This window comes from Odocoileus virginianus, chromosome 15 (assembly GCF_023699985.2).
Source record: "Odocoileus virginianus isolate 20LAN1187 ecotype Illinois chromosome 15, Ovbor_1.2, whole genome shotgun sequence".
NCBI classification, from domain to species: Eukaryota; Metazoa; Chordata; class Mammalia; order Artiodactyla; family Cervidae; genus Odocoileus; species Odocoileus virginianus.
In genome coordinates, this window is record NC_069688.1 from 14,555,435 (window position 1) to 14,580,116 (window position 24,682).

A 24,682-nucleotide genomic window follows, 5' to 3' on the forward strand; every position below is an offset into this window, starting at 1 on the left:
TCAAATTCGTCGGCGGCCGCCGGAAGGGGAAGTTTCGCCGCCAAACTCTCCCTTGCTGGTCCGAATTCGGTGGCGCCACGTCCGCCGGTCCCCGCCTTCTGCACCGGGGGCTGGGGCGGCTTCCGCCTGGACATTTTTCACTCGCAGAGCAGGCCGCGTCGCGAGGGGGCCGGGACGGGGAGTCGGGCGGCTGTGCGCATCCCGGCCACCACAGAGGCGAAGATGTCGGACATCGGGGACTGGTTTAGGAGCATCCCGACCATCACGCGCTATTGGTTCGCCGCCACCGTCGCGGTGCCCTTGGTCGGCAAACTCGGTCTCATCAGCCCGGCCTATTTCTTCCTCTGGCCCGAAGCCTTCCTCTATCGCTTCCAGGTACTGACCGACGACGGGGCAAGTGGCGCGTACAGACCCCAGGTGGCCCCGCCGCGGCGGAGCGTAGACTGGCCGGTTGCGGACGCGCGGTGCCTGGTGGGACTTGTAGTGCAGAGGCTCCCGCGATTTAGGGCGGGGTCCTTTGGTCCGGGGGTCGAGTGAACGGACGGGTGGACTGCTGGGCAAGTGGTCTGAGCGTGGGCCTGGATTGCTGGAGACGTGAGGCTCCACGGTTTGGCCCGGTGGGAGGGGACTGATTTCGTCCTTCTGTTAAGATTGTGCTCCCCTCCCTCTGTGCTCCGAGAAGGCGGCAGTGGGAAGGTAAGACTGGTAAGTTGTCTATCTGTGGGACGCCGGTGAGTGGCAGGCTGGGGCCACCTGGAGCACCTGCCCTCCGACCTCCCTCTGCCACTCACGTGGGTGGCATGTGGACGTCGCCTTGCTCAACCACCAGCCGAGTTCTTTTTATGTTAATAGAGTTTCTTCCCAGCAGGAGTGATTTGAAAGTCCGAGGTGCAAAGAGTGAGTCTGTTTATTTGTGTGTCTCCCAGGTCCTTAGTATCTGGGAGGTCGTAGTTGAATTTATGAAGGACCGAGTAAAGAATAAATTGCTCCAGAAATGGAATCCTTTTTTTTTTTTTTAAAGCATTAAGGGAACAGTTCAGGGTAATATTCCTGGTAAGCGAATATTAGTTTTAGGTTTATCTTTATTCACTGGATTCTGTGATTTAAATCTTTTATCAGTGCGTTGGATCCTAAGATCTGACATAATTTCAACACATTCTTTGGCCCGTGGGTAACACTCTTGTCTTCTCTGTCTTCATTGGCTATTTCTTAGTTTTCTTTGCTGGTTCCTCATCTTGTACCCCAGGCCCTCTTTCCTGTATTCTCCCTAGCTGCAGGTGATCTTGTTTAGTTCATGGCTTTAAATCATATCTACAAGCTGAAGTTTCTCAAATACAAATATACATACTTTCAGTCCAGATCTGTCTCACTTCCAGACTTGTATGTCCAACCATATACTTGAAATGACCACTTAAATGACTAACAGACATCACATACTTAATGTGTCCAACACTATACCCTTTCCCCTATAAGTAAATAGCAACTCCATTATTATAGGAGCTCAAGCTAATAGTCATGGAGTCATCTTTGACTTCTCTCACATCCCACAGTCTGTTAGCAAATTCTGTTTACTTTAGACAAATATCCAGAATGCAGTCCCTTTTTGTTCTCTGTTGCAAGCCATTATCATATCAGGCTTGTTCCTTTCAGTCTTTAGACAGTTAGAGTGATCCTTTTAAAACATAAATCCATGTCCTCTCAGTCTTCTGCCCAGATCCTTTTCATGTCTTAACTGAGTAAAGTTCAAGTCCTTTGGCCTGCGAGGCCCCCTACTGCCTCTCTGAGCTCATCTCCTACTACTCTTCACCTTGTACATTAGGCTCTACAGTGGGATCTTTGCTGTTTCTTCAGCACCTAACTCCATCCCTCCTCAGGACCTTTGCACGTGATGTTTCTTGCTTGAGGATGATAAACATAGTTTACCTCCTTACCTCCTTCAAGTCTGCCCAAATACCACTTTATTGGCATTTATGATTGCCCTGCCTAAAATAGTGCCTCTCCTTCACTCTGTCTCCCTTACCCATAATTTTAATTGCTGCATATCACCCCATGATGTTCATCAGCCTGCTTCTCTTTAGAGAATAAAACTCCATGAGCACCACTTGTCTTGTGTACCACTGTCTTTGTTACCTGGATCCATGTTTGGCACATAGCAAGTGCTTACTTGTTGGTTGAATGCATGGAACCAGTGCTGGGCACTAGGGTTACAACAGTGAACAGGAAGGTAATAAGAGAGAGGCATGCGACTTTGATAGAGTATTCTAGAAAGGCCTCAGTATATTTGAACTGAAATCTGAAAGATGAGCCAGCTTTGGGAACGTCTGGCTCTGAGGACAGTCTTGCAAGAAGAAGAAATAATAAGTGGAAGCCTTAGAGGCAGGAGCTAGACTCAGGAAGAAGACTGAATGGTTAGTACAGAGTCAGTGGGAGGGATGCGGATTAGTAGGGAGGACCGAGAGATAGCCAGGAGTAAGTACAATAAAGCAAAGATGGAAAAGTAGGCTGGGGCTTGATCCTATACGGCTTTGTGGTTGAACTTTAATTTGAAGGCACTAGAAAGGCAGAGCCTTTGAGCAAAGGACTGAACTATTCTCTTGGCTACTCTTTGGGGGGTGAGGGGAGCCCTAGTGGCTCAACAGTAAAGAATCTGCCTGTATTGCAGGAGATGTGGGTTCGATCCCTGCATCTGGAAGATTGCCTGGAGAAGGAAGTGGCATCTCACTCCAGTATTCTTGCAAGGAAAATCCCATGGACAAAGGAGCCTGGCAGGCTACAGTCCCTGGGGTCACAAAGAGAGTTGGACACAACTTAGCGACTAAACAACAACTCTGTAGGATGGATTTGGTGGTGTGAATGGGGGCAAGGGAGGGCTAGGTAACAGGACCAGAGAGATAAGTTAGAGGGCAAGAAAGATGGTGATTTGGATCAGGGTGTCTGAGAGAGAGAAGTGAATAGGTTTGGGAGTTGGAGTGGGCAAGATTGCAGCACAATGGATGCAAAGGGTGAATGGGTGAAGAAGCAGGTCTTGAAGAGGTCACTGTTTTCACAGGAACAGCTGAGTAGCTGGTGGAGCTCTTTTCTGAGATTGGGAATGTTTAGGGAGGCCTAGTTTTGGGGGTGGAGGGGGGTATGATAAAGAGTTATATTTTGGCCACAGTAAGTCTAAAGATCTGTAGGCATCTGGGTGAAGTTGAGTAAGGCAGTTGGGTATTAGAGTACGATCTGAGTGTGCAGCCAGAATTGCATGTTCTTTTCTATTTGTTTTGTTGAAATGTTTGTTGCCTGGGTGAATGCTGTGAACTTTTTGCCCAGTGGCATGTTAGGTAATGTGCAGTGGTCATAAATGATCATAAATCGTAAATGGTAATAAATGAGAAGGGCCTGGTCAAACTGGCTCTTCGGCTCTCCTTGCAAAACCTTGGTTACTTCTGTAGTCAGCTTAGTAAAAGCAAGTCTCTCTAATAGACTATGCCAAGTCGCTTCAGTCGTGTCCGACTCTTTGTAACCCCGTGGACTGTAGCCCACCAGGCTCCTCTGGTGCATTGGTAGGTGGGTTCTTTACCACTAGCGCCATCTGGGAAGCCCTCTAATAGATTACAGGTGTATAATGTTAAAAATGGTGAACTGATCAGAAAGGTCATCATTCATGTCACACTTTGCATAGTGTTCCCATCTTCCTTGGGTTATTTCTTATAGGCTTATTATCCTGAGAAGTGGGGGAAGCTGTTGGCAGCAGGCAGGACCGTGCCCTGACTGCGAAGGTGTGGAGAGACCAGTATCTGTCCTTTCTTTCTGCTGCTCTGACTCCTGCTCTTTCTGAACAAGTTTAGCTTTCAGACCCACCTGGAGGAGCTCTTTTCAGCTGAAGCAGTTGAAGGAAGAACCGCATTTGAGAGACTGATGGATGGTGGCAAACAGTGTGTGATGTGCTTTCTGCAAGAGGCTCCTTTTTTCTTTAAAAGCTGCATTTTTGAACAATTTGGGAATGGTCGATTTAAAATTGTGAGTTCATGTTGGAAGTGAGAAAGTTACTTTTCCTCCTTATCCATGGGTTTCCTGTGAGAAGCTTGTTGGTTTGGAAGCCTCACATTTGTAATGTTGGTTCCTTCGTTAGGGTAGATGGAAAGGCACAGGTGTGTGTTAAGGCTCCTTGTAAGTTGTCCACAGTTCTTCATCCCTCCCATCTCACACCCATCAATCAGTTAGTCCACAGGGATGAAATGGCTCCATATTGCTCCCTGATTAACTGGAAGAGAGATGGCAATTTGCTGCTGCCCTTGTGGTTTCTGAAATGTCTTTCAGGGCTCCCTGCATGGGGATGTTTCATTTCTTTGGGCAAAATAACATCACCGCCTTATGTCTGTGTTGGCTTCTTCATAGTTAACCTCATTGAGCCCCCGCTCATTGAGGTCAGCATTACCCCAGTTGATAGCTGCCATTTCAGTTTCTATTTTGGTGGGTTCCAGATAGTTCTCTTAACTCCTTTGCATAATATCTAGCAAAATACACAATGACGTATTTAACAAAACATTTTGGAGGGTGCTTTCTTTCTAACCAGGCACAGCGAGTTATTGTTCCTTTTCTGTGACAGTAGAAAGACCGCGGATTTCAAGTGATTGAGTCACGGTCCCCAGGCCTGCCTCAGCCCCCTTGCTAGTGGCATGCCCCCAGAAAAGCTGTGCATCCTTCTTGAGTATCAGTTTCTTCACTGAAAGTGTGTTAGTCTCCCAGTCGTGTCTGACTCTTTGTGACCCCCATGGGTTATATAGCTCACCAGGATCCTGGAATCCTGGTGGCAAGGGAATTGCCAGGATATCCTTGCCAGGATTCCCCAGGCAAGAATACTGGAATGGATTGCCATATCCTTCTCCAGAGGATCTTCCCGACCCAGGAATCGAACCTGGGTCTCCCACATTGCAGGCAGATTCTTTACTGTCTGAGCCCCCAGGGAAGCCCTCTCTTCACTGAAAGCAGGGATAATTTAATACCATAAGTCACCTCTGTTGTCACTCCACTGGTTATGATATGCTCCTTTAATATTTTTTGGAAGAGTAGGAAAGTACAAATTACACTAAATGAATGTATTGATTATAAGGCTCATCCTAATTTTGGAAACAAAAATGATTATCTTCAAATCGAGGAAAAATGTTATCTACTTCATCCCTCTCTCATATAAAAACATGGAAAAATGTTTGTGAAGTGCCCAGTAAATAGTCTGGTGGATAATCGATTAAAATATAGTATCTATTAAAAAAAATAGTATCTATTTTTATTTATTAGCCAATTCCTGCCATTGCTGCCTTCTCTCCTTGAGCAGTAATATTCTAATTTTAATTTGTAATTGAAATATAACTGTGTAACTGCTGAATTATTTTCCTGTTCTTTTGGTCCTGTTAAAAGCGTCCTGACTGGAAATGAAAAGATACGAACTCTCAATTTTTCTTAATTTGTTTCCAGGAATAATAAGAACTGGCACCAGCCAAATCGGTGTTCGGGCCTGGTGCCACATTTGCCAAGCTTTTGCTCATGTTATCGTGTTTAGCCTGATGACAGCAAGCCTAGCAGACTGACACTTGAGTGTGTTGGGGAAGAATTATATAGACACATAACTGGAAGGGGAATGAACTTGGGCTGGGGGCTGAGCATAGAAGTAGCTTCAGGGTTTGGATTTAGAGCTTTAGTGGCAAGTGTTCTGATATGTACAGTTTTTAAATCTTTCCTTTGCAGTGCTGTCCACATTATACAGTTCTGCTGTGGTCTATAGCTAAGGTTACGCTTTAGCTCATAGCTTCATTTTTAAACTTTTTGTTGAGTTACAGTATACAAGCAGGATATATGTACATATGGGCTTCCCTGGTGACTCAGCTGGTAAAGAATCCGCCTGTGATGAGGGAGACCTGGGTTCGATCCCTGGGTTGGGAAGATTTCCTGAAGAAGGGAAAGGCTACCCACTCCAGTGTTCTGGCCTGGAGAATTCCATGGACTATAGTCCATGGGGTTGCAAAGAGTCAGACACGACTGAGTGACTTTCACTTTCATATATATGTAAAATAATTGCCATATAGCTAGCAACCAGATCAAGACACAGAACATTGCCAGCATCCCCCAAAACCTTCCTACTGTTCCCTTCTGGCCACTCTCATCTCCAGGGGTAACTACCGTCTTGACTCTTAATACTGTAGATGGTTTTTGCCAATTTTCTTAACTTTTCCATAAATGCAATTACACAAATGTTTATTTTTGTATGTCTGGCCTCTTTTCAGCAGTTTGAGTCACCCACATTGTTGTGCGTGGTTATAGATTGCTCATTCTTACATTGTTCCCTTGTGTTGAACACACCACCATTTATTTACCGTTTCTTCTGGTAACAGGTTTTTTGGGGGAGTTCTGGCTTTGACTCGGATGAATAGTGCACACTCCTTGGTGAACATAAGCATACATATATACCTAGGAGTAGAATTGATGACTCCTAATAGCTAGTTTAAAGTTCACAATTGAAATTGAGTGCCTTTCATTTGTTTTTCTTGCCTGTCTAGTATTCCCTCCCCCTGCCCCTGCCCCCTCCCCCCCCCAAAAAAAGGGAAAAGCTGGAGTTTGCTAATACCAGCATTTGGCACATGGGTGCTCTTCTTTCTTACTTACTTGATGACCCATGTAGAATTTTTTTTTTTTAACTCCAAATCAACCAGTCCTTACTGTTTCAGAAAATTTTTTGTTTTTGATAGTTAAAAAAAAAAACGAAACAACTGCCCTAGACTCTGGATGGCATTTGTAATGATTTCAGTAGCACGTTGTCACATTGTTTGGGAGATTTTCATTCAGGGATGGTTGGACTAAACGCTCATCAGAAGTTGTTGGACTAGTAGCTGACCCTGATGAACAGTGTCTGGTGTTCTTTGAAGGCCTCTATGCTGGGGAGCACATGGCTTTCTTGCCCTCATTAGGTGAGGAACTCTGGGCATGATACCTTAACTCTAATGAGGGGCCTGGCTTTCCTTGTGAAAAGGTGAGTGGTGATTCTTCCTGCCTTGAGGTTTCTGTGGAGTTAAAATAAGATGCTTGCCTGTAAATCCCATGCCCTTTGTACTGCCCCTGGCTGCCTCTTAGGGATCAGGGGATCAGTGCAGGCTTTCTAGGGTCGAAGAAGTGCCTTTACCACTCATAGCCCTGAAAATAAAGCCATTTCCATTTCTTGACTGTCTCCATACCCATTAGAGGAGAGGAGGGCATTTAGTTGGGTACTTGTTCAATGGGCATTTCAGAAATTATTACATTGTGTCCTTCTGAAATGATGAACTATCTCCTGGTATTTTCATATTATAATTTTAAAGTAATACAAGATAATTCCAAGTCCCTTAGATCAGTGAGAGCAAGTATAACTCAAGGGTGAGCCTAATGAACTGGGAAAAGAAGTGCAGTATTTTGACAGTCGCTGATTTCCGAAGCACAGGTGCACACAGTGGCTAAAAATAGTGTTGTGTCGTCAGTGTTAATGAAAAATGTAGTCGGGAAAACCTGGAGGTTTCTTTTCCAAAATCAGGCCTGGAGTAACTTAGAAGAATGTGGGGGTAGATTAAAATGGGAATTTGTAAAAACCAGGTCAGTACGTGTCTTCTAAAAGATATTGTAATGATAGTACACCCCACACTTCTTTTTTTTTTTTTTTTTGGTAAAGCACCTTTTCATCTACTTTCTTAATTTCAAGCTTTGACAAAAATCTGTGAGTCAAGGAAGGAGAGAGTCAAAGACAAGTGTCACAGGGTAGATGAAGGTGCAAACTCAAAGGTCTAGATGTTTCCAAGGCCCCACGGGTTCCTAAGAGCCAAGGCTATAGCTCACTTGCTTCTGGTCTTTCCCCCCAGTGATTTTCTGAAGCAGAGAGTGAATTTGTGGGCTTGCTCTCAGTTCATTTGAGGATTCTACAAGCAGTATAGTAGTACTGAGAATTTTTACCGATTTTAATTATACCTCATAATAATGATGTCACTTGTGAGAGGCGTTGTAAAAATAGGGGCTTAGTGTCATAAACTCCAGAGTCTGGCTGTCTGGGACAAACTTTTCTTAGCTCTACCAATTATTAGCTATTGCTTAACCGTTTTTCATCCTGTTGACTCATCTATAAAATCCACCTCTTGAATTAGGGCATGCACATGAACATAAGAGCCCATTATTTTTATTTTTTTAACCATTGACTAAAACGGATAAAACCAAAGAGGATATCATTCTTCTTTTACAGTGGAAACTGCGGCTGAAGAGTGAGAGCATGTAAGCCCTGGCTGAAATCTCTTGTCTTTTCAAACCATTTCCAGGGCTCTTTCCGTCTGACTGTTCTGTTTCTGTGATAAAATTGTGAATAAACCCAAATGAATTTTAACTTGTGTTGTTGTACTGCTTTAGGCACAGGGTTGCTGGAAAGTGACTTCACGGTATGGAAAGTGCATTTTCACCCACTGGGAGCGAAGCTCAGAGGGTCACAGTCTGCACTTGGAGCGTGTGACCTGCCAGCCGTGCCTGGCCAGGCCCCACAACGAATGCCCTCTGTTCCAGCCACACCCAGGTTATTAGCCGTACCCATTCATTTATCGTGCTCTCACAGTTCTTTGAGAGTTTGTACTCATTTTTCTGAGACCAGAGTTCCCTTCGTTGTGCCCACTCTTGCTTCTGCGAACAGACTCCCCATTATTGAGACCTCCTGGATGTAGGGACCCCATCATTCATACTCGTGCAGTTAGACACGCGGCCGTCAAGCCAAAAGCCAGCGTTACGTTGGCTTTTCCAAAGGTCTGGGAAGGCTGCCATCTTCCACCACTACTATTTGATGTTCTCGAAGTGTTAGCCAATAAATTAGACAAGAATAAGATACAAAATGTTATTTACAGGCTTCCCTGATAGCTCAGTTGGTAAAGAATCTGCCTGCAATGCAAGAGACCCCGGTTTGATTCCTGGGTCAGGAAGGTCCGCTGGAGAAGAGATAGGCTACTCACTCCAGTATTCTTGGGCTTCCTTGTGGCTCAGCTGGTAAAGAATCTGCCTGCAGTGCAGGAGAACTGGGGTCAATCCCTGGGTTGAACAGATCCCCTGGAGAAGGGAAAGGCTATCTGCTCTAGTATTCTGGCCTGGAGAATTCCATGGACTGTATAGTCCATGGGGTCGCAAAGAGTTGGACATGACTGAGCAACTTTCACTTTTACTCAGAGTTGAGTACTTGGACTGCATTGGGAGCTTAGGGTCTTAACCACTGGACCACCAGGGAAGTCCTGATACTGTAATTCAGTTTTAAAATTTTTATTTATTTATTTTTGGCCACAGTATTCAGAATCTTGGGCTTCTGGTGGTGCTAGTGGTAAAGAACCCGCCTGCTAATTAATGCAGGAGATGTAAGAGACGCAGGGTTGGGAAGATCCCCTGGAGAAGGGCATGGCATCCCACTCCAGTGTTCTCGCCTGGAGAATCCCATGGACAGAAGATCCTGGAGGGCTGCAGTCCAAGGGGTGGCAAGTGTCGGACACGACTGAAGCCCTTAGCATGCAGCGCACATTTGGGATCTTGGTTTCCCCAACCAGGGATTGGATCCACGCCCCCTTCAGTGGAAGCGCAGATTCTTAGTCACTGGACCACCAGGGAAGTGGCCTGTAATTCATTTGTGATAGGCATAGCTGTAAGCCTGATTCTAATAAGTATTGCCCATATACTTCTGTTGTATTGGTTGTTTTCAACTTGTCTAGAAGTATTTATTGTTTGTTAAATGATGCCATCTTAACTCCATGGACTTACAGGTTGATGGGACTGTAGCTGATAAAACTTTTCTTCACTTGTTTTCTTAAATTATATTGGTGATAGCTCTTATCACTGAGGAGAATGTTTTGCAAGGGTTAATTTTATTTAGTTAAAAGAAAAACCAAATCTCAGAGAAACTAACAGCTGTGTTTTATTTTGATCTGGACAGATTTGGAGGCCAATCACTGCCACCTTTTACTTCCCTGTGGGTCCAGGCACTGGATTTCTTTATTTGGTCAATTTATACTTCTTATATCAGTACTCCACTCGACTCGAAACAGGTATGTCATCCCTTTTTTTTTAAAGTGCTGTTTTTGTCTATTTTGCTAAGCCGTGTATTTACGTACTGGAGGAATTTTGAGGGCAGTTAGCATATATAACAAAATGACTCAGGGACTTCCCTGGTGGTTCAGTGGTTAGGAGTGAGCACTTTCATTGCCGGGGGCCCAGGTTCAATCCCTGGTCAGGGAACTAAGATCCCACAAGCCATGCAGTATGGCCAAAAAAAAAAAAAAGAAGAAATGGCATAGTGATATAAATGTTCAGTAAGTAGTAACTGTGCCAGGACTCTACAAGGCCCTTAGACTGTTTGATTTTTAATCCCCACAGGAGCACCGTGGGGTGTCAGCAGCAGCATCACCATTTTATAGGTGAAAAAGACACAAGGGCAGAAGTTTCTGCATTTTGTTCATATCCTGTGTGGCTGGACAGGATACCTCTCACTTATCGCGACATCTCCCTCATTTGTGTCACACGGCAATCCCTGTATTTCAAGGCACAGTTGGGCTGAAGTGTATACATCTCCTAAATTGGTGTTGAAAAACACTACTTTATTGCAAGTAAAAGCCTAGTCTTAGTCTTTGTAAGTGAAACACTCAACTTGTTAAAAAAATATACAGCTAGGATTTATTTTTTTGCCGTACTGTGTGGCATGTGGGATCTTAGTCCCCCACGCAGGGATTGAACCGGGGTCCCCTGCATTGGAAGTGTGCAGTCTTCCACTGGACCGCCTGGGAAGTCCTGAGAGGCATTTTTAAAGACATATTTGTGTATTTTGGCTGTGTTGGGTCTGAGCTGTGGAATGTGGGCTCTGTAGCTGTGGCATGTGGGCTTAGTTGCCCCACAGCAGGTAAGGTCTTAGTTCCCTGACCAGGAATCGAACCTGTGTCCCCTGAATTGGAAGGCAGATTCTCAACTACTAGACCACCAGGGCAGTCCCCTGAGAGGGGTTCTTAAAAACAACTTTATTGATCTATAATTTATATATCATACACTTTCACCCACTTGAGGTATATAACTCAATGATATTCACAGAGCTGTGCAGTCATTGCTATAATCCACTTTAGAACATTTCATCACTATAGCTGTTCCTCATTTCTATTCAGTCTCATTTCTCCTGACCCTGCTGCAGCCCTCAGGCAACCACGAACCCATGTTCTGCGTCTTTAGGTTTGCCTCTTACGGAATTTCTTATAAATGGAATCATATAATCTGCAGTGTTTTGTATGACTGGCTTCTTTCACATAACATGGTGTTTTCAAGGTTCTTCCATGTAGTATTTATGATTAGCACTTCATTCCTTTTTTTAAATTTTTTTTTTTCACTTTATTTTTTATTTTTTTCATTTCATTTTTTTTTTATTAGTTGGAGGCTAATTACTTTACATCATTACAGTAGTTTTTGTTATACATTGAAATGAATTAGCCATGGATTTACATGTATTCTTTTTTTTAATTTTTAAAAATTATTTTAAAAAAATTTATCTGGCTATACTGGGTCTTAGTTGCAGCATTTGGGATCTTTAGTTACGCCATGTGGGATCTAGTTCTCCAACCAGGGATGGAGCCGGAGCTCCCTGCGTTGGGAGTCCAGTCTTCCCTGGACCACGAGGGAAGTCCCTCTTCATTTCTTCTTAATTGCCAAGTTAAGATGCTGTTGTATGGATTTACCACATTTCGTTGTTGCATTCATCAGTTGATGGACATTTGACTTGTTTTCTCTTCTTTGCTGTTATGAATAATGCTATACAAGCATTCATGTAGAGAGGAACTTTTGAGATCTTTCAGTTAACCCTCTTAATTCACAGACAAGAAAACAATGGTCTGGAGAGGTGGTGATATGCCCCACATCACAGAGCCGTTTGAGAAACACAGCTAGGGCTGGAACCCAGTTTACTGACCCCCGTGTACCTTCCACCATACAGTTTTAAGATAGCATTGCGACAAAATGTTTGCCACCTGCATTTTTCCCCGCTTGGCTGTTTTAAGTATCTCACAGTGTTGACTGGTTTATAAGGATTCTGATGGTGAAACTAGAAGACTGCAATTTGAGGACCAGTTAATTTGTAAATTTCCAGTTGCAAGCTTGCCAAATAATACAGTACTGTCGTTTGTGTAATTACAGTATTTTAAATATTCAATCTAAAGAATCCTTAGAAATCACAAAGCCAAAACCACAGCAAAAGAAGCACAGCTGTTACTAGAATTTAAAGATTTTGTGAAGAGTTTCAGCTCTGGTACATCATCCTGATTCCCTTCCATTAAGCATCCTTAAAACTGTGGCTAGAGTGTGCCTTCGAGGTGGGGTGGGGGCGGATGAGGAAAAGAGAAGAGACTTTTGCCTGAAATCTAGTTTCTTTTAGGTCGATTTTCTTTCTGCCTGTCTGATACTGGTTAGGATTGTTACTTTATTTTTGTCTGTTGGTTGCGGGGAGTCTTCGTAGCTGCGCTTGGGCTTTCTCTAGTTGCGGCGAGCAGGGGCAAGTTCGTTGTGGTGCGAGGGCTGCTCATCGCGGTGGCTTCTCTAGTTGCAGCCCACGGGCTCTAGGGCATGTGGGCTCAGTAGCTGTGGCACAGGCTTAGTTGCCCCATGGCACGTGGGATCATCCCAGAGCAGGGATCTAACGTGTCCCCTGCGGTGGCAGGCAGATTCCTTACTCTTGGATCACCAGGGAAGCCCGAATTTATTTTTTAATTAACAAATTTTAGGTTTTTAAAGGCTGGTTTCTATGTATAGTTATTAAAAAGTATGGGCTACATTTCCCATGTTGTACAACACACCCTCGAGCCTGTTTTACACCTAGTAGTTTGTACTTTCTGCTCCTCAACTCCATATTGTCCCCCCACAACTAGTAACCTCGTTTGTCCTTTACATCAGTGAGTCTGCTTCTCCTTTGTTACATTCACTAGTTTCTTGTATTTTTTTTAGCTTGTTAGGATTATTTTTAAAAAGTGGACCCTGTATCATGTCATTGTGATGGGGTGTGGAGAAGTGGCTGAGATAGAGGGACCTTGCCCTCATTCCATTCTTTTCTCTGCCCCTCTCCTGATCTGCCAGCGGGAGGTGTGAGGACCGTCCTGAGACAGGAAAGCGGGGCTGCTGTCCATTCTTCGGCCCAGTAATAAGGCGGAGCCCAGTACGTGGTGTAGCGGAAAGAACACGTAACTAGCAGTTAGACTTACTCTGCTTCTAAAACCCAGGTGGCTCTGGTCGGGTAGCTTTACTTCCTCGTCTGTCAAAAGGGGGTACAGGTCTTCTCATTCTCCCTCACTTGGGGGAGGAGGAGGAAGAATCAAGGCTGCAGAAAGGTGTGGCTTTCCACTGCTCTCCCCACCGTTGTCGTCCTTTGCTAGAGTGTGAGCTCCTGGAAGATGGAGACTGAGGTATCTCAGTAAGTCCAGTGCCGGACCAAGAGAGAGCGTGTGTGTGTGTGTGTTCAGTAATAACAACAACAGTAAGTACAGCCTCGTTGCGGGGAGGAGTCACAGCGGTAGGCAGTGTGGACAAGATTCCTCCCGACAGCTTGCGGTCAAATGGGTGAAGAAGGGATGAACCAGGCGATCACAAATGTGCCTCCATCTCGTGATGACAGCTGAGAAGGAAAGGCCAGCGAGCAGGCCGTGAGGGGCTTCGGGGCGTGGGGCCTTAGTAGCTGTGACCTGACTCTCCCCCCTTTGGATCTGTCCTGGCTCCTGCTGGCCGAGCAGAGTGTGTAACGGACTGGACTTCAGTCAAGAGGGCCCAGATGAGCCTGGATGCCCCGTGACTTTACTTCAGGGCTTTACTGCAGACATGGTTTTAGATAGTAAAAAAATGTTCTTTTGCTTCCGAGGAGTGATTTAAAAATATTCTCATGTTTTTGCTTCCTCTGTAGTTTTTTGAAGTATTTCTGAACATTGAAGTTTCTTTGTTCTGAAATTCCGAACCATGACATTTGACTTATTTTTGTTTCCAGGAGCTTTTGATGGGAGGCCAGCAGACTATTTATTCATGCTCCTCTTCAACTGGATTTGCATCGTGGTATCCTTTCGTCTGTTATCTGGGGCCAGAAATAACCAGTTTTGGCTCTTTTTTCAGGTTTGGGGAAATAGGCAGTAATCTGTAGGACATTTCCAGTGGTAGTTATTTGCATCTTTATTTACTGTAGTTAATAGTTAAGAATCATTAAAGTTCTTCTCAATAGCGGTTGTAAATCACAGAGCCCCAGAGTGACGCCTTCCCTTGCTGTTGTCTTTGTGGGGTTTTTCCACATTTGGTTGACTTTTATTACCGTTCCCTCTTCTTGTTCCCAGTTCTCTATGTTCTCGGGTGTGACAGCTTGTTGACTGCAGCACAAAGAGATTCCATGCCATGAGACAGCTTTTGAAAGCTGTGGTCCTTATCAGAAAACTAATTTACAACCAGCACCCTTGCCTCACTTTAGTGCCATCCGGTGATTCAGTCCCTCTGTGAGGACCCGGCTCTGGGAGAGGCCCAGCGGGCCTCTGCTTGCTGTGCGTCAGCCGCGGTTGTCAGCAGCCTTTCAGCTTGCGGACCTTCCCAGGTGGTGAGTGCGGCAGAAGGGGCTTGTCAGCTCCAGCCCTGTGCAGAGTTGGTGAGCTCAGAGTGGCTCTGGGGCTCAGCGTCCGCTGAAACCTGGCCAAGAGCCCAAAAAGTGTGGCACTTTGCATGCCTTTCCCCTCCTTTAAGGGAAGATCAAAAACTTGTTTTGGACTTCACCTGTGCTGGGGAGCCCTGAATGAGAGGAGAAGCATTAGCTATTTCAGGGAGCGCAGGCCCCTCCATCTCCTAATTGCAGTGGCAAGGCCTAGAGGACACAGGCGACCAAACTGAGTCATGGGCCAAAGTAGTTAATTTCTACTATTTCTTCATGATTGAAGAGTCTAATAGTGTGCTTACAGTGACAGTGACTAGATACCTTTGTGTTCTGGGGTGTTTTAAGCAACCTGAACTATAGAGAAGTGTTTTTCCTTCCGGAAACCGGAATGAAATGAACTTTTATTAGGTGTGGAATGCTCTGTTTGTGCCTGATCTTTAACTTGACAAACCAAGATTACTGGCTTAGCAATGGATATGCAGGTAAGTGTCCCTTGAAACTGTTTGCCCAAAAAAAAAAAAAAGTGTTTGCCCTTTTGTATGTTTCAAATTTACTTTTAATGGCCTTCAACAGAAGTTTAAACTTCAAAAGAAGTTTAAATTGCATTAATTATATGGTATTTTGAAGATTCCAACGTGAGTTACCTAAATCATTACTTTCTTTGCTCATTTCTGGCTTCTTTATTATGTGTGAACGTTGAGAATGATGGTTATCCAGTATTTTCTGAGCATGTACATGGATGTGTATTTTTTAAAAAATGAGAATACACCATAAGTAAAGCTTTTTGCATACTTTTTTCAAGTAACAGAACTTGACCCTGGTATTTCTGAATCTATCCCAAATAATGTATTTTATTAGAGGATTTTAAAGCATGCATTGCATGTTTAAGTAAAAGGGCCAATTTATAATTGTGGTGAGTTTAATTTCTTTTCTGCATTTTCAATGCATTTTGAATAGCCATGTGATAGTTTACTTGGAGGGGAGAGGTTAAAAACAAAAAAAAGAGATTCACACTAAGCCTCTGTTTTTATCCTTATCTTTACATGTTCGCTTCTTTTGTTGCAGTTGCTGATGATTCCTCTGATCATGTCGGTACTTTACGTCTGGGCCCAGCTGAATCGAGACATGATTGTGTCATTTTGGTTTGGAACACGATTTAAGGTACTCTAACCTAGTTGAAAAAATTGCCTTTTCATCCGTCTCTGCAGAGATCTTGCTCTCCCGCCAGAGGTGTGCTTTCTGATATGTCCGGCAGAGGGCACTGCAGAGCAGCGAACCATCGGCAGGCCCCCGCTCCCCTCCATAGCTCCCCTGGGTTTTACTCAGCCCGGCCTCCTTTGCCGACCTCACTCGCTCTGGACCTCAGGTCCCTCAGGCGTGGGTCCTGAGTGAGCTCATGGATGTGAGTGTGGTAGAGGGAGGGAAGGAAGGATACTCAGATGGAGCCCTCCCTTTAAAAATCTCTGATCATTCCCATTAGGTATTTTACACTTAAGCTGAAACAGATTGGTTTTTTTTGCCCCCCAACACCTCCCTTTGTGTCTCCTCTCACAATTTTCCTCCTGTAACATCGTTTTGATTTTCTTCCTCGTGTAAATCCTGCCCATTCTTAATCTGAGTTGGTACTGAACATATTTATTCCTTTCTTGCCTGGAATTGGTCTTGCCTTTGGGCTTCTGAAATATTTTGTGTTCTTCTTACAGTCCTTACCACATTCTACCTTCAAGTTATTGATATGTAACCCTTTCTTTCCCAGTTTGTGATATTTTTGTAACTCCCTTAGCTCTTAAGTATGATGTCTTTGACTCTGTTAAGGGGTGTTAACCTCAAGTAAATAGGCCGCTAGATATATCTCCAGCCAAGACGAGTTTACCGGGGAGAGCTGCATTTCGAGGTCTATAGCTATGGCAAGCCACATCCTAGGCCTTGCAGCCGGTGGTAGGAGAGTATGTTTATAGAGAGAGGAAACGGAAGTCAGGCGGGCCGTGATAGACAAAGCTTTTCATTGGCTGAGTCCTTATAAGGAAAGAAGTCTGGCTGCTTCCTGTTGGGCTCAGCTGTTGAAACAGGATGTGAGAGCTCCCCCTTCTGGTCTTCAACCCTACTTAATTGAGGTTTCTGTTTATAAATTTTTCACAGGGGCTCAAATGTTGGGTGCATCTGGAGAGCTGTCTTATTTGGGAGAGTATTAGTTCAGGATACTGACGTAGAATTCGATAAGAATTCAAAGTAACTGAAATATGTAAAAGGAGAACCTAAAACAATGAGCTGTTTTTTAGTTGATTGGTAACAATTTGCTGGCCGGAGCCTTCCTGTGAATCTGTTATGGACCATTTTTTTATTAGCATCCACAGGACATTCATCTACTTTCTAAACCTATTTGTTATAATTCAGCAGGTCATGTATTGCATCTGAAAACTAGGAGTAAAGTACTGTCTCTCCAGTTGCCAACATATGAATGAGTATAATTTTAGATGGGAAGTTTCAGGTATACTAGGAGTGATGCTAGACTGAACTAAGGAATTTTTGCAGGACTTTCCAAAGGATGTATAAAAACCCTTGTCGGGACAACCTTACCCAGTTCAGCCCCCTGGCAGCTGTGTCCTCTGCAGGTGTGGTTATTCATGTTTCTGTATATTCTCTCCTAGGCTTGCTATTTACCTTGGGTTATCCTTGGATTCAACTATATCATTGGAGGCTCGTAAGTGATAGTAGATTTGTTTAATTTCAAATTAACCCTTGGAAGACTTCCATTATTCTTTATCTTCCTTCCCTAATCTTTATAACACTTTGAAGATTCTCAGCATTGATGATGCTTTTGAAATAATTTCATTTAGATGTAATTGATTAAAGTCCCAGGGCTTTAAGCACATTTAGCACTGAATGGTTTTTTTGTTGCTGTTAGTTTGTTGTCATAGGATAGCTTCCCTATATGCATTTTTGAATAAATATTTATTTCTGGATTCACTGTCCAGATTGAGCAAGTATAGACTTAATTTTATCCAAGCCGACTCCTCTGTGCATAAAATTCATGTTTTTATTTTTAAGGCATTTCCAAAATGCCTTGGAAACTGCTCACCAGTCACAGGAGTGCACAGATTCTCAGATGGGAAGTTTTGTTAGTGGTTTGATAGTATGAAAGTTTGGGCCAAACAGGGTCAAATTTCTAGTCTGGAATTAGACCTGAGGCTTAGGAAAACCTTGAAAGGATCCATTCACAATTTTGGTAGGAGGATTTCAAGATGCAGCTCTTCTAACAACTCCTCTCTTCAAAATATTTTTAATGTTTTAAAACAGATTTTGATAGTATTAGTTCTTAACCTGATGATGTCTTTGCTCTATGGGGTTCTAACTTCTGCTGCGTATCCCTAGGCAGAAGGGAATGAATTGGGTAAACAGACTCAGTTTAGAGCAAAGCAAGTCCTGGGCATTGGTCTGGGAGCAGTTGTAGATGTTGATCAGGCCCTAACAGGAATGATATTGCAGGCGGAGACAGAGAAGGATGTGTAACAGTAAGAGTGGATCTGTAAAACCTTGAAGTGGCCTATATGTCAGCCATGGGAAAACTGAAGAAGGGCCATGTTTATTTTAGAATTACAAGGTGAAGGTCAGCTTTCCAGAGTGATCTCTGTGGTGTCTTACAGTCAAGGATACAAGAGGTGAGGGAGATGTGATCCGTGGCTGCAGGAACAGGGGAGCGGACATTTTTTAATCCTTCCTTGCTCCTGTGCCTGTCTCTCGCCAGCCTTCAAACATGCCCCCGTTTTGCAAACACGGTGTTTGTGACTGAAAGTGTTCAGAAGCTTGCAACTTCCCCCCACCCCCCACCCCTTCCTGAGGCAGGAAAGTGGCAAAAACAATGTTTTGAGAATGGGCTGGGGCTTGGAAGAGATGTCAGAGAGGCAGCTGGCCTTGAAGAGCCCAGACACCATTGGTTCAGGAGGACTGATTTCGCTTCTCATTCGGAATGCACGCGCCCCTCAGACTGCGCAAGGGCTCACTGTTGGGCTGTCAGACTCCCAGGGACCGGAAATGAGCTGCCACGAGGGATCTCTTCCCGCTGCTGTTAGTTAAAACTTGCTGCGGCTCACTTGGCTGCTTGAATGTCTTCAAACTCATCTGGCTCTCTGTTTGCAGGGTCATCAACGAGCTAATTGGGAATCTTGTCGGACATCTTTATTTCTTCCTCATGTTCAGATACCCGATGGACTTGGGAGGGAGGAATTTTCTGTCCACGCCTCAGTTTTTGTAAGTGCGTCTACCCCCTCTCGTTTGACAGTTTCCATGTTCGTCTGCCTCCCGATAAAGACTCTGTGAGGGGTAGGAGTTCCCTCTTTGTCTGATGGAGAAAGGGTGAGCCAGCCAGGGACTTGCCCTGGTCACTCCAAGCTGAGGCCTGCTCTTCTCCTGGAGCCTTCTTCTCCCTGTAAAACCCCAAAGTGGCCTGTATGTCAGCCATGGGTAAACTCAAGAAGGGCTGTGTTTATTTTAGGATTACAAGGTGAAGGTCAGCTTTCCAGAGGGACTTCTGTGGTGTCTTACAGTCAAGGACACAAGAGGTGAGGGAGCCGTGACCCACGGCTCCCTGTGATGCCTGAATCCAGGCTCCAGGAGAAGAACAGGGAGCCGTGGGCTCTGTTGGGCGGGCGGGGCGCTTGTTTGTGTTTCCAGGGTGAGCCTCCGCGGCCCAGGGTGACGGAGGTACAGCTGAGGAAGGTGTAAGAGGGTAAGCAGGTTCATCGGTTAGCAGTTTAAAACATTTTTATATTTAGTATCATAGACTAGAACCTTTAAAGGTCTTTTCATGTTGAAATGAGAGACTGGAGGGTTCTGTCCTGCAGCCCGTTCTTTCTGTTTGCACGGCGTACTTAGTGAGGAGGCTGAGGACTCAGCTTTGGTTTGGAGGCAGACTTGGGTCAGAGTCCCATTCCCCTCATCGACCAGTGTGGACATTGGGAAAGTGACTCAGTAAATTTCCCCCAGCTTTCTTTTTGAGTCTATGAGTTGAGGGGTGGCCCCGTCTCACAGGACAGCCAGAAGTGGGGTTCACCCTCGCCAGCACAGGAGTGGGTGCTCAGTAAATATAAGCACTCTCAGCCTTGCTCCTGAAGTTGGGGCGGGGAGAGGGGGCAGGATTCTGATGCACCCTCCCACCCCCTCAGAGATGCTGACACGCTTAAGTGTGTAAGCAGTGTGACCGTCCTGTCAGGGAAGCAAATGGCTGTTGGAGAAGGGACCAGTAAATTCGCCATCTGGTGTCGCAGCCAGCCTGACAGTCACTCCTGATCTCTGGTTGGGCATATGTGGTGATAGCTTGCACTTAGAAGCTTTAAAAAAAAAAAAAAGGCAAAGACGCGCTTTTCACATCTTGCTCATTTTAGTGTTTTGCAGTTTGCCATCCTTCTAAGGGGTCAGTGAGGGCAGTAAAACTTGAGTACCTCCCCCTACTCCTCACTCTCATAGGTTGGAGGAAGGTATTTGAAAGTCCTTCATTGTGAAATATACAGAGAAGAACACTGTTGTTGTGTATGTGTGTCTTTTTCTTTGCTTTCCCCCCCCCTTCATTAAGAGCATGAAAAGAAACTTGTTTCTCTTCTGAGTCTTGAGTTGCCTTCAGGCTAAAAAAAAAACGGATGACCAATCTGCTTTCTAATTATCAAAGGACACAATAACAGCAGGCTTGGATTTTTAATCTAGGTTTATCAAGTCTGATGGCAGATGCATCATTAAAAAAAAAAAAACTTGTTGCTTTGGGGGGCAGCCAAGAGTTATTTTACTTTAAACAGCCATATTCTGATTTAATAGCTTGGAGACATTTCTCAGTTGTGGGCAACAACATGTATGAGATTCTAGTGGCAAAACCAACAGCCCACTGGAGCCTGCCTTCCTCATGAGCTTTCCCTGTTGGTGGAAGCCCTTCTGTGAAATTTTGCATAAAGATCAGATGACAAAATGTAGCTCCTTGCAGAAGCAGTAACTGCTTTGAAATTATCATAAATCTTTGTTGATTATGTATAATTGGGTATCTTTTTATACTAATTACTTGCATTTAATTTCACTATCTGTTTAAGCAGTGGCGATGGCTTCCATATTGTCTCAGAGTCAGAAGCAAAGCAAGACAGCCCTGGCGTTGCCTTTTTTAAGTCTTCCAATTTATTATATACTTTGGAGGAATGTTATTTGTGCCAGAATGTTATGAATGTTGGGAAACCAGTGCTTGGAAATACATGTTGATTTAATGATCAAGCTGAATTTGTTTAAAAGGGAAGATGTGAATTATAGAATTCTAAGACGTATCACTGTTTTGCATTCTGCTTAGAAAAGTAGACAGGGACTTCCCTAGCAGTCCAGTGGTTAAGAAAACGCACTTCCACTGCAGGCGGCAGGGCTTCAATCCCTGGTTGGGGAACTAAGATCCCGCATGCTGAGAAGTATGGCCAAAAAAAAAAAAAGAAAAGGTAGACAGATCCTCTTCTGTTACTTTTGTTTTTACAAGGAGTTTAATTGTCTTTTTGGAGAGGCAGTGTGCAGCTCACAGGGTTGATGTATAAAGATATGAGGACTTTGGTCACTAACTGCTGTCATCTGAATCAAACACTGTGTATCCTATGGATGGCGTGAGGTGCAGGCTGTGGATTGGGGTATGAGCTCCAGAGTCAGGCTGCGTGGGTTTGAATCCTGCCTGTCACTTCAGAAGAGCTTGACTCAATTCTCCCTCAATTTTCCCATCTATAAAATGGGGTAATAATAGTATCTGTTGAGGGCAGTTGTGAAGATGAGATGCATTTTTAAACAAGCAGTACCCAGTGTGAGGGAAATGCCTTATGATAAAGTTGAGCTCCTCAGGCTTCCTGTTGTGGGCAAGTCACCCCTCGTGGTTTGTTCTTGGTGCCAAGTAAAAGTGAAGTCGCCCAGTCGTATCCGACTCTTTGCGACCCCATGGCCTGTATCCTACCAGTCTCCTCAATCCATGGAATTTTCCAGGCAGGAGTACTGGAGTGGGTTGTCATTTCCTTCTCCAGGGGATCTTCCCGACCCAGGGATTGAACCTGGGTCTCCCTCATTGCAGGCAGACGCTTTACCCTCTGAGCCACCAGGGAAGTCCTTGGTGCCATGAGGGGTTTAAAACGGGATATCAGATCACAGTCTCTGTGCTTCAAGCCAAAAATCAAACCATCAGGATCTGATAAGTGGAACAGGTGAAAATAGATGCTCAGTTGATGAATAATCAAGGAAGGAAAATAGTTGGAAAAACTACTGAGAACATAGAGTCCTAGGCTTACATTTTCATAGCTGTTCTGTGACTCTGAATTTATTAATTTGAAAGTTGGGAAATCAGCTAACCGTTTTGGGCCTCAGCTTTCCCACCATCAGTGAGATGGAAAGAATGCAGTTGGAGGAAACACAATGAATGAACTTGAAAACATGCCCAAACTCCAGGACAGAAAGCCACCTTCTCCCCTGTCCCTTGATGGACATGAAGAACCCAGTTGCATCATGGAGATGCCGTGAGGTGCTCAGACACACTGGTTGTGGATTTGTCCTTGGAACTGAATTTACTTAGGGTCCTTTGAGCAAGCTAGCTCCATATTTATATGCTATATAGATGGTTTTTTTCTAGTTCCTGGGCTTGTGGGTGTTAATGTTTTTGTTTCCATACTTACTGTTCCCACATAAATTGCTTTTGTAATCAGGAAAAAAAAAATTAGAGTGTGAAGTTAGTGTGAAATCTTAGTTCAAAAAAAAAAATCATAAAAAGTGAGTGCCTTCTGTGGTCAGGGCATTCAGCTACGTTCTGAAAGGATGCTTCGCACCTGTGCTCGCTCAGTCGTGTCCGACTCTTTGTGATCCCATGGACTGTAGCCCACCAGGTTCCTCTGTCCACTGGATTTTCCAGGCAAAAATACTGGAGGGGGTTGCCATTTCCTCCTCCAGGGGATCTTCCCGACCCAGGGATCGAATCTGTGGCTCCTGTGTTGCAGGTGAATTCTTTGCCTGCTGAGCCCTCACACAGAGTTAATAGGACATTGTCCTCAGCCTCTCCGTGGCCACAGACGAATGTAATTCGAGTGACAGGTGTCGTGGGCACCCCAGGAAGAGAGATGAGGATGGACAGCTACGTGGAAGTGACTGTGATTCTCTCCTTTTGTGTCTCGCCCACTCTGCTACAGGTACCGTTGGCTACCCAGCAGGAGAGGAGGGGTGTCAGGGTTTGGCGTGCCCCCGGCCAGCATGAGGCGAGCAGCCGATCAGAACGGCGGAGGCGGTCGGCACAACTGGGGCCAGGGCTTTCGGCTCGGGGACCAGTGAAGGAGCGGCCTCTGGCCTGCCCACCAGCCTCTCCACTCAGATGACGTTTCCTCCCAGCGCGGGGTGACCTTCACCACCGAGTTCTAGCTGATGCTGTTGGATCTGACCCACACTGAATGTAGTCTTTCAGAACAAGACAACAGTTTTTTAAATCCTGGAGAAAAAAAAAAAAGAGTGTTCCTCGAGTTTCATTATTCTCATTCAAGTCCTTACTGCTAAGAAGAACAAATTACCAACTGTGCAAGTTTCAGAACTGGTCATATTATCATTATTATTACTGGGTTTTGTTTTTTGATGTCTTTTCTTCCTTTTCCATCTGAGTAATGGGTTTTGGCAGGTCCGGCTCTGCCAGCAACAAGCTGGGGTGTCTGGCATTGGGTCACCAGACCTGTCCACGGGGCTCTTACCTCTTCCTCGCACACACGTCTCCTTCCTCCTTTTCCCCTCCCTCACATTCCCAGCTAGAGGAGTCTGCCCGTAAAATGGTTCTGCCTCTGACCAGCTCTCTTTATTTACTGACCTTTGCCACAGCTTGGCCACAGAGACCTGTTCATGACGTTTCACAGTGGCAGAACCGTAACCGTCAGGCAGAAGGCAGAGCAGTGGATGAAGCTTCCTCGGCCTTTGGAATTGCCGTGACCTGCTGTCAGTTCTCACCGTTTGCCACCTCATCAGCTATTTTGATTTAAAAAAAAAAACACCCCTGAGTCAGTGAGGACTCCAGATCGGTATTAATGAGGCATGAGAGTCATTGCTAGGCATTTTTTTTATCCTAAGTTAAGTGATCAAAACTCTAGTGGAGTTGCACCTTTCACAGGGGCTGGGTTTAACCCGGGGTGGGCATCTTGTGTAGGGCGCTGTGTGTACCCAGTGTAGTGGATTTGCATTGTGCTAGAAAATTCTAGCCCACATTGGCCACAGGGAGAAGCTCCCTTGGAAAGGCGCCTGGTCATTGATTCTACTTTGTTCTCATTCTGGGTGTATGTTTATTGAGTAGAGTGGAGGGGAGAACTTTAAACCCTATTTAAGTTGTCTTTTTTTGGGGGGGTAAACTATCCCCCCATTTTCACCCCCATGGCCATATGCTTCAGTTAGTTGTGAGGAGTGTGCAGCTCCTTGTATGTAGATCTTATTTCAGGAGGTGTTATAAGCACATCTCAGTGAATCACATAATTCTGGGTTGTAATGGCTTTAGACTCATCTGTGTTTGAAGGGCTTTTTTATTTTGAGTCATGAAGGTACCTCAGACCAACTTCAACACCCACAAGTCTTTTTTTACCCCCCCCCCCCGCCAAGGTGGGCTTTTTCCATCAGAGCTAGGCTTGTCACCAAATAGTTTTTTTTTGAAGGCTATGATGTTTTGCAGTTTTCTCGTTTTATATTTTTATTCTGAAAGTGAACTGCTAGGAGCAGTGCTGAGTGCTGCCATACTCCGAGTCAACTAAAAAGGCTCTGAACATTTGCCCAGTGGTTCTGTATAGGAAGCACTGTGCACTAGTAGGATGACTTTTTGCCCCACTCTGAAGCAGTGATGTGTGTTATTCTAGGAAATGGCGATTTGAAAACAGCTCCTCGGTTTTCATGAGGCTTGTTTGCGTGTACCTCTCCATATTTAATTTATATGATAAAATAAGAGATGGGGAGAATATGAACCCCAGCTGTTTTGTGTTCTGCTGTTGACCTGTGGCCACAATAAAATTTACTTGTGAAATTTTAAAA

The 24,682-nt window shown here is 44.7% G+C and overlaps 1 protein-coding gene across 2 annotated transcripts; it reads left to right on the plus strand.

Annotated features, from left to right (window-relative positions):
* Positions 1–24,682, plus strand: DERL1 (derlin 1). 2 transcript variants are annotated; one of them, XM_020879032.2, is made up of 8 exons: positions 1–375; positions 9,947–10,058; positions 14,012–14,076; positions 15,109–15,135; positions 15,719–15,814; positions 17,302–17,354; positions 18,791–18,901; positions 22,825–24,682. In XM_020879032.2, the coding sequence occupies exons 1-8, from the start codon at positions 223–225 to the stop codon at positions 22,961–22,963; spliced, it is 756 nt and encodes a 251-aa protein (XP_020734691.1). In that variant the 5' UTR covers positions 1–222; the 3' UTR covers positions 22,964–24,682. The 2 variants fall into 2 exon arrangements, with proteins under 2 accessions (XP_020734691.1, XP_020734692.1); XM_020879033.2 differs by lacking the exon at positions 1–375 and adding an exon at positions 8,432–8,557.